Source organism: Monopterus albus, unplaced genomic scaffold (assembly GCF_001952655.1).
Source record: "Monopterus albus unplaced genomic scaffold, M_albus_1.0 scaffold4.1, whole genome shotgun sequence".
NCBI classification, from domain to species: domain Eukaryota; kingdom Metazoa; phylum Chordata; class Actinopteri; order Synbranchiformes; family Synbranchidae; genus Monopterus; species Monopterus albus.
Window position 1 is genome coordinate 5,964,868 of NW_018127884.1, and position 9,413 is coordinate 5,974,280.

The window sequence follows — 9,413 nt, forward strand, 5'->3', positions numbered from 1 at the left end:
ATATTTGGCATGACATTTCAAAATGTCTCACTTTCAACATTTGATATGTTATCTATATTCTATTCTGAAGAAAATACTGGAATTTCAACCTTCCACATCATTGCATTCTGTTTTTATTCACATTTTGTACAGTGTCCCAACTTTTTTAGAATCGGGTTTGTAGTTTACCGTCAAATACACTTCCACAATTTTAGCAACTGATATTTATTAATACAATTTAAAAGTGTTTCTTATCTCAGTTATCAAATGTGGACAGAATGGGTTATGGTTTTAGAGGGATGGAAATATTTTTACAGTTATTCACTTGAATAAACATGTACTTGTATTGGGGAAACATATTGTGGCGCTCCACTGGTTCAGATGAGCGGAGCCGGTCTGACCCTATCCTATACTGGGACATCTAACTATCCAGCTGTGCGGTGGCACCTAGGCTGACAATGAGGAGAACACCTTCTCTGTCTTTTCTTGGGTTTTATTTAACACAACAGAGAACGCAAAATGAAACTGCTATGTACCTGGCACCGTGTGCTCACAGGGAAAATGAATAGTAAAAGAAAAGCAGTAGCGGCACCCCGTGTTCCGCGCCAAATGGCGCACACACACACCTGTTACCCTTCTAATACCCTCACACACCTGTTCCTCCCCAAACCCCACATTGGACAGAACAGCACAAGATTCCCCAGAAAATAGCGGCAACCAATACAAACACCGCTTTGACTTTAAGGCTGGTACTTGTATTGGGGAAATAATACATATGTTATTGTTGTTTTTAATAGATGTTCTCTGTCAACACTTTATTAAAATAAGTAGTCCAAAACGCTGATGTTGCAAAATGGTAAAATACAGCAACATTGTAAAATTGTTGTCTATTACTTACTGGCAGTTATGGGTGTCAAGGGTTCCTTGTGTGCTGAATTTAGTTTGGAAAACTTTGAGAGCATGTTTAGACTTTTTCTGGTTTTTACACTTATCGTTTTAATCAGTTGATGTACTTTAGCTTTTTTTGACTTTAATAAATATTTTCTTTAATATTTACTGTTCACATTCGCTGTCCGTCACCTGCTGTATTTATTCTATGTGTTTACAGGAGTTCCACTTCTCTCACTCTCCCGTGTTAACACAATTGGTTATGATAAAGTTCTGAACATTTTATTTCCTGCCACCCCTTAGAATTGTGGGATTGCAATGGCCGCCCCCTTGTGTGTAAACATATGCGTCGTGTTTACGAAAGCAGCGACTTAAATATTCTCCAGTGCTAGTCAAAGGTCTCACGCTTCTTGGAGTACTTACCTAAAATTTGTAGAATTAAATATTAAATCGTTAGCTTGATGTGAAAGTTTTTGTATTTGACACCAAACGAAAGAACGAAACAGGCGGAAGTTTGCCGCCGGCCTCGTCAGGAGAAACCGGGCTAGCTAGCGTTAGCTGTTTTATCTGAGGTACGTATTGGTTTCACTTCATTTAATATAACTATTATTAAGCAGGAGGAAATATGTTAATTTAGTTACAAGTTCTTTAGTGAGTCACGGTTAGCTGCTCTAGCGTTGTAAGGATTGTTAGCACGTTTTCTTCTGTGAAAAACATCAGAACCTGCTGATATAGAAATGTAACGTTATAGCTAACGTTACAATGAAATTGACATAAAACATTAGTATTGGACAACTGTTATAGAGCCTAGCCCCATGTGTGATGTTGGGAGTAAGTTAACGTACTAAATATTAAGGTCACAAATGGAGCTGCTGAATATCTTTGGGTTTTGTCCTGTTGACAAAACAAGAAATCTGAAGGCCTTGCTTGCCTCTGGGAACTTGTGAAGGGCATTTATTGTTGTTTTCTGAGATTTTACAAATCCAACGATTCATACAAAAAACTGACTTATTGATAATGAAAGCTATCACTGTGCCCCTGTTTGAAAGAGGCCCAAGAGTACAAAGCTCAAAACATTGGTTAGTGAATAATTGAGAAATTAGTCTTTATGAGGGTTTTCCTGTATAATACTCCAGTTCTTTTATTGGACAGATCTGAGTAAGGAAGGAGTCAATCTTTCTTCATTTTAGTGCTGATTTATTTAAAAGCCACAAATAAAATTACAAGAGACAACCTGGGTGGCTCCCTCCTTCAGACAAGCTGCTGGAGAAGAGAGAGCTCCCGGAAACGCAGAGTCTAATACATTTATAAGTTTTTGGGCTAACCCTTTACACAGACGGATATAAAAACATCACGAGTTGGAGACAGTCCGACGTCTCCTTCTCTTATCTTATGCTCCACATGCTTCGAGCACTAGTCATAACAAAATGAAGAATTCTCTGTGTGTGTGTTGTTACGTGGTGTGTAACTAAAACATCCATTGAGACATAATTCTAATACAAGAAAACAATTGGTGTCAAGGTACACTTTTCAGAATCAACATTGTCTTCTAACCTTGAAGCAAAGCAGACTAGAGCAGACTTTGAATCTCACTAAACTGCATTACTAACACATTAATGTCTAATAATTATCTGACTGATTTATTAATTTCTAACACCTGAACAAATAGCACTACATATTTTCATCAACTGGTGAATCTCAATTCCCCTCATCATTCCCTTGTCTTATTCTTGCCCATGTAATATGCAAGGAAAAGATGAAAGGAGAAACTGAGGGGAAACTGAGTGAGAATCAAGGACCCAGGAATGATAAAATAAGGGAACTGAGTTTCACCTAGACTCGTATGTCCTTATTTCCCCACAGATAATGGATGAAGATGTGTCCATGCATAGACTGGAAGGAACTGATCCATCTGCTGAAGTTGGTGGACTGATAGTAAAGAAGAAGAGTGCTGTTGCAGAGCCTCATGTTTTTCGGGCACCCACCCCACGCACATCTTTGCTGGGCTTGGATCTGCTGGCAGCCCAGAAACGGAAGGAGCGTGACAATAAGGAACAGCCAGATGCTAGCAGCAATGACAGAAATAGAAAGAAGTCAAAGGTTTCCTCCTGCAAGGACTGGGAGGAAGGTAAAAGTGACTCTGGGTCTGATGAAGAAGAAGAAGAAGAAGAAGAAGAAGAAGATGATGATGATAAAAATAGAGGTGCTAAGAAGGAGAGGTAAGTGTCAATGCTTCATACACATATATTATGCAGAATTTTCAACAATATATCAAATAGACAAGGAACACCTCTTCTCATATCTATGGATGCCATACAGTGGTGTATAGTATGTTTAAATGGGTAGTATTTTTGTTTTTGTCTTGTTAGCAGAAAATACCGTGTGACGGGCTCTGAGACGCCCTCAAACCCTGGAGGGGTCAGTGAAGAGTTCAGACGCAGGCACCAGCAGAGGGAGAAGGACAGACGTGAGCACGGAGTCTACGCCTCCTCCAAAGAGGACAGGAACAAAGAAAGAGACAGAGAAAGGACCAGAGAAAAGGGCAAAGACCGAAGGAGTGAAAGAGGTGAATGATCAGTCAGTCATGTTGTAGTAATTGTATTTCAATGCAAGTGGACTTATGGTCATGGGTTCAGCCTTCTTTATCCAAATGTTTGCTGGTTCTGCTTGACTTTTCTTTTGTATCATGGTAGTTGACAGTAAATGTCCCTTGTCTCTCTCTGTCAGATGAGCGGGAGAGCAGTTATAGTCGTGGCAGCAGTAGCCGGTCGGAGCGCAGTGAGAGGAGTGAGCACTCACAGAGGGATGGCTGGTCTGATCGCATCAGCCGGGGGAGTAAGAGAGATGAACCTCTGACACCCCAACATCGCCCGAGAGGTAGTTTTGTCTGTTTATTTCTCTATATCATAATTGAACTGTCATATAATTGCAACTGTAAAAACCACCTTTCATTTCACTAAGATGACTTAATTTTACACAGATGCTTTCACACCCTCACGCTCCAACTGGGATGAGGATGACAGTGGTTATGCCAGTTCACGGCATTCCCAGTGGGAGGCTCCATCCCCGGCCCTGTCTCACAGAGAGCTCGATCGCTCAGAGCGAAGTCATCGCTCTGGCCGAGAGAGTGAGAGGAAGGACAGGTAAACAACATCATCATTCAGTTTACCTAACATTTTTATCCCCCGGTCTCAGATGGATTTGAAAAATGTACATAAAACTTATCATAGAATTGTGGTTCACACAGTGGTTAAATGCACTTGACAAAAATTTAAAAAATGCATACAATATGTTAAAGCATTGTTTTAATTTGAGGCATTTCTCATAATTTTTTGTGCAAAATGTAAATAATAGACACTAGTTAAATAAATAAGCTACCTCATTTTACAAGCAGATCCTTACCTACATAAAACAAACTTGAAAAATAAAAATGATGAGCTTGTTCTTGTAACGATAATGGCCAAGTTTTTCAGCATGATGCGTATTGTGCATTTTTGTATTGCAAAATATTTTCATTATACTCATTATGTGTTTTTACATATCATTTTTTTCTAATTACGTCTGTTTGCTGTGTGCTTAGGTCAGTCAGAGGCCGTTACCCTGACGACACACCCTTGCCTACTCCATCATACAAGTACAATGAGTGGGCCAATGACAGAAGGCATTTGGGCTCTACACCTCGTTTATCACAAGGAAAAGGTACTAACAGGTCATTTTCTGTTCACACGCAAGATTTATATATTGCATGTCCCATACCATTTTTTATTCTGTTGTCTTCAGGTAGGAAAGAAGATGGTGAGGGAGGAATTATGTTTGATAATGAGGATGAGAAAGAACAGTGGGAGGAGGACCAGAAGGTGAGTGGTACACTTATCTCGTATGAACTATGAAAATGATGAGTTTTTTTTTTTTTTTTTTAACATCTCTTATTGTCTCACTGTTTTGCAGCAAGCAGACAGAGACTGGTACATGATGGATGAAGGCTTTGATGAGTTCCACAACCCTTTCACTTCCACCTCAGATGATTATATAAAGAAGAGAGAGCAGATACTTCAGAAGCAGACTCAGAAAAGAATATCAGCTCAGAAGCGACAGATCAATGAGGTACAACCACTGTGCTTCATATCAGCTTAGTTAGAATTGTATGTCTGCATGCACAGACTACAGAGGGGCTACAGATGAAAATTAGCCTTTGTGGCTAACTCTGGTGTATTGACAAAAATGTAATTAATATGCATCGCCCCTGTTAAATAAATGAATAAACTAAACATAGACTGCGTCTATGTTTAATTGTGTATTTGTCTTTTTAATGCATCTGTGTGTACTGATGTGTCTTGGTAACAGGCTGTGTTTCTTGTCTCAGGATAACGAGCGGTGGGAGACCAACCGTATGCTGACCAGTGGTGTGGTGCAGAGGTTGGAGGTGGATGAGGACTTTGAGGAGGACAACGCTGCTAAGGTTCACCTGCTGGTTCATAACCTGGTCCCTCCCTTTCTGGATGGAAGAATAGTCTTCACTAAACAGGTGACAAGGACTTGAATACTGAATGATGTTTAGTGCCTTACATATCATATTTTTGTAAGAACTGTACTCTAGGAAGGTTGTTTTATTTAATCTATGCATGTATTTGTTTTCCTGCTGTAGCCAGAGCCTGTCATCCCTGTGAAAGATGCTACCTCTGACATGGCCATCATCTCTCGAAAGGGCAGCCAGCTTGTCCGTAAACATCGTGAGCAGAAAGAACGCAAGAAGGTAAGCTGGATTTACTAGTAAAACTTTTAAACAGATACAGGGACTGGGTTTGCTTTTGAATGGGTTTGAGTTTCTACCTTTTTCTATAATGCATATTTACAGGACAGGTCTTGGGTTAGTATAATTCTCTATAAAATTACAATGGCGGTAATATATTAGTGGCTAGTCCTGGACATCTCAGACAGAAATAATAATAATTTCCAATTCTACAGCCCTTTAAACTCTACAGAATTGTACAAGCTCTGGTATGTGTTACATGGTTCAGTAGCTAAATATATACAGAATTAAAATTGTGCAGAAAGGACAGTGAACAACAGAAAAGTGCCCAGTAGTTGGGCATGTGTGGTGTAATGCAGGTTGTTCATTATTTTGCTTAAGATTTGCTTTGTGTGAGAGTGGTGCAAATAACATAATTCCTCTATTATTAATTAAAGTGTTGAAAGGATGCACACCCATTACTGTCATAGATTTATATGTTTAAAGTTAAAACCAGTAAGGATTTTAAACTGTTATATCAGTGTCATATCCATCTGTTTGCAGGACTATAAAACAAAGCAGACATGATCTTCATACTCTGATGCTGAGAAATGTTAATGGGGTTTTTGGTGTGCATCTGTCCAGTTGATAATGCCACTGCTGTCTAACTTCATCACTTTGGTAAATAATTTATTCACGGTCACCTTACCTGGTCATTTGATGACATTTTCAATGCAAATCACGATCAGGAAGGTGACGCAATTTGACAAATGTGGCACCAGCTGCTCTATTATCTTTTCTGTGTACGTTAAATCTGCATGAGATTGCAATCTGTGCAGTTACAAATTGAAGCTTTAATTGGAATAATTATGTTTTCAGGCACAGCACAAACACTGGGAATTGGCAGGCACCAAGTTGGGGGATATCATGGGGATCAAGAAGACTGAGGAGGAAGACATGTCTGGGGGCAAACCAGTGGGCGAAGATGGCAAAGTAGACTACAGGTGACCAGACTGCCTCTGCAAAGTCGGGATTTAGATAGCATTTCATATAGATTGTATTAATAATCCACAGATCTAGTGCATTTCATATAGATTGTATTAATCCACAGATCTAGTGGATCCATTTCATATAGATTGTATTAATAATCCACAGATCTAGTGGATCCAGTTTGTCTGACCTGTCATGTACATTTTTATTGGTGATTTTTACAGAGCAGAGCAGAAATTTGCAGATCACATGAAAGAGAAGACTGAGGCCAACAGTGAGTTTGCTAAGAAAAAGAGCCTTCTGGAGCAGAGACAGTACCTGCCTATCTTTGCTGTCAGACAACAACTTCTTAACATAATAAGGTATTGATATCAAGACTGTGTTTGTTGCACTTCTCAAAACAATTTTTAATTACTAATGTTCACCTAAAAGGTGTTTTACAGTGAGACTGAGTTATAGCTTACTGTTTCAATGTGTTTATTGCTGTCTGCAGGGACAATAGTATTGTGATTGTTGTTGGGGAGACGGGCAGTGGGAAGACCACCCAGCTGACTCAGTACCTGCATGAGGATGGTTACACCAGCTATGGCATGGTGGGTTGTACTCAGCCCCGAAGAGTGGCAGCCATGAGTGTAGCCAAGAGAGTCAGTGAGGAGATTGGCACCAACCTTGGAGAGGAGGTAAGACAGATGGCTTAATACTGAGCAAACAAACTGCAACTGGGAATGCTTATTCCTTCCAGTGCTAGCCAGCACTGTGCTTCTGTGTACCACTTTATATCCAAATGTGAAAACATAATGAGGGTCTAGTATGAAATAATTAGTTGTGGATGGAAAGATAATGTTCGAAGTATTAATCTGAGTAGAGCTGCCCCCTAATATTCGGTTTATTAGTCATGAGACCTGTCAGCCGACTGAGACTCTTCAAGTTGAACCTTTATTTTTAATTTTATTATTTATATATCCAATGCATGGGTGCACATTAAGGTCAGATCTATTTAGCAAATTGCAGAACAAGGAGAAAACGACAACAAAACCAATTAGGAAAAGCTACATAAAAGTGGGATTTGTACTTTTTTTTATATGTGTATTCAAACATGGCAGTCTACTTTTAAAAGAGAATAGACATTTTTTGGTGATAAAATTTTGGTGAAATAGGCACATGATATTTATCATTTGATATCAACCGCTGGCCCCTGAATCGAATCAAGATTGCGTCGTGGCATATTTTTAAGTGTCAGCAAACATCGGATCGCTGGCATAGAGAATCAATATAGAATAGTATCATGATGAGACTGCTGATTTATGCCCGTAGTAGTTAACATATTGTGTGATGCCCAGTCTGAAGGCTCTGTTGCACAAACATAATAGTCAGTTATATGCTGTGTAACACCGCCATCTCGTGGACAAGAGTAAAATGTATGATGTGTTGCTGAGGTCTGGCAGAGATTGAACTGATTTAAAGGTAAAGAGAACACAGCAGTATTTTAAATATTAAGTATTGGTTGTCAAAACGTGATCTGTTACAGCAAACACTGATATTAGTCATGTTGATTTTAATATATTTAAATAATATTTGATAATAATTAAATTGGTATAATTAGTTTTTTTGTAATCTCTGTGCATGACAATAATATTTGTTAGAAAGCATATAAAGGCTTTTACATAATTCTTTTATTTGACTGCTGACTAACAATGTTGACTGCAGGTGGGCTATGCTATTCGGTTTGAGGACTGCACATCTGAGAACACACTGATAAAGTACATGACAGATGGCATCCTGCTTAGGGAGTCACTGAGGGAATCAGACCTGGACCACTACAGTGCTGTTATCATGGATGAGGCTCACGAACGCTCCCTGAATACTGATGTGCTGTTTGGCCTGCTACGTGAGGTCAGTACACATCTAACACCCACTAAAGGGAGGTTGTTTTTTTGTTATTTCCAAACACACATACTGTGTAAGTTTATTGAAGCTTCCTTTTCTGATCTCAGTGTAAATGGGCATCAGTGTCATGCACACAATTTACTCTCACTTTGTCACTTCTGTCACTTGTCTCCTACCAGGTTGTATCTCGACGTACTGATCTGAAACTCATAGTTACATCTGCAACGATGGACTCAGACAAGTTTGCAGCATTTTTTGGCAATGTACCCATATTCCATATTCCAGGAAGAACATTTCCTGTAGACATCTTATTTAGCAAGGTATGCTTATGTTTCCTTTCTGTTTTCACTTAATGCACTTGCACTACTTAAGATCTATATTATTCCATAGTTCAGGGATTGCTGATTCTGAGGCCATCTTAATAACACTCATATATTTTTTCAAAATATGGACATAGACTGTAATGAAATCTTTAACATATGTGACAGACATAAGTAAGTAAAACTAACTTTTGGCCTAAAAGAGTAAAAAAAAGTCTCTGACTGGTTTGTTGGTTTGTGTGCTGTGTAGACACCCCAGGAGGACTATGTAGAGGCAGCAGTGAAACAGGCCTTGCAGATCCACCTCAGTGGGTTAGTGGGAGACATCCTCATCTTTATGCCCGGGCAGGAGGATATCGAGGTGAGAGATACATCTGCTATTGTCTCTCAAATGATTGCCTCGTATTAATGCTGGTGTAATGGACTGATTTGAGTTTCATGTGTAAAAGGCAGAAACATCACTATTGCATAAATAAACTGATCTGAGACTCATTTCTACAGATTTTATAAAATATCAATTGACCAGCAGGGCAGTTTTCAAAAATAAAAGACAAATAAATGTAAATGACCTGAATGCCAATAAAACTGTCACAAGTGGTGGCTGCATAGTCCTGTGCCAT

The 9,413-nt window shown here is 39.1% G+C and overlaps 1 protein-coding gene across 4 annotated transcripts in view; it reads left to right on the forward strand.

Annotated features, from left to right (window-relative positions):
• The window catches only part of dhx38 (DEAH (Asp-Glu-Ala-His) box polypeptide 38), a 33,896-nt gene that overhangs the window by 14,222 nt on the left and 10,261 nt on the right, over nucleotides 1-9,413 (forward strand). For 2 of the 4 annotated variants that reach the window (XM_020609461.1, XM_020609485.1), the window contains exons 2-16: nucleotides 2,731-3,086; nucleotides 3,237-3,433; nucleotides 3,595-3,744; nucleotides 3,848-4,010; nucleotides 4,448-4,566; nucleotides 4,648-4,724; nucleotides 4,816-4,971; nucleotides 5,231-5,392; nucleotides 5,513-5,620; nucleotides 6,476-6,600; nucleotides 6,811-6,948; nucleotides 7,080-7,266; nucleotides 8,294-8,479; nucleotides 8,653-8,793; nucleotides 9,044-9,154. In XM_020609461.1, the coding sequence (XP_020465117.1) occupies nucleotides 2,731-3,086; nucleotides 3,237-3,433; nucleotides 3,595-3,744; nucleotides 3,848-4,010; nucleotides 4,448-4,566; nucleotides 4,648-4,724; nucleotides 4,816-4,971; nucleotides 5,231-5,392; nucleotides 5,513-5,620; nucleotides 6,476-6,600; nucleotides 6,811-6,948; nucleotides 7,080-7,266; nucleotides 8,294-8,479; nucleotides 8,653-8,793; nucleotides 9,044-9,154 (2,376 nt within the window). Of the gene's footprint in view, nucleotides 1-1,168; nucleotides 1,440-2,730; nucleotides 3,087-3,236; nucleotides 3,434-3,594; nucleotides 3,745-3,847; nucleotides 4,011-4,447; nucleotides 4,567-4,647; nucleotides 4,725-4,815; nucleotides 4,972-5,230; nucleotides 5,393-5,512; nucleotides 5,621-6,475; nucleotides 6,601-6,810; nucleotides 6,949-7,079; nucleotides 7,267-8,293; nucleotides 8,480-8,652; nucleotides 8,794-9,043; nucleotides 9,155-9,413 lie in introns of those variants that run through there. The other 2 variants (XM_020609476.1, XM_020609469.1) reach the window with 2 other exon arrangements.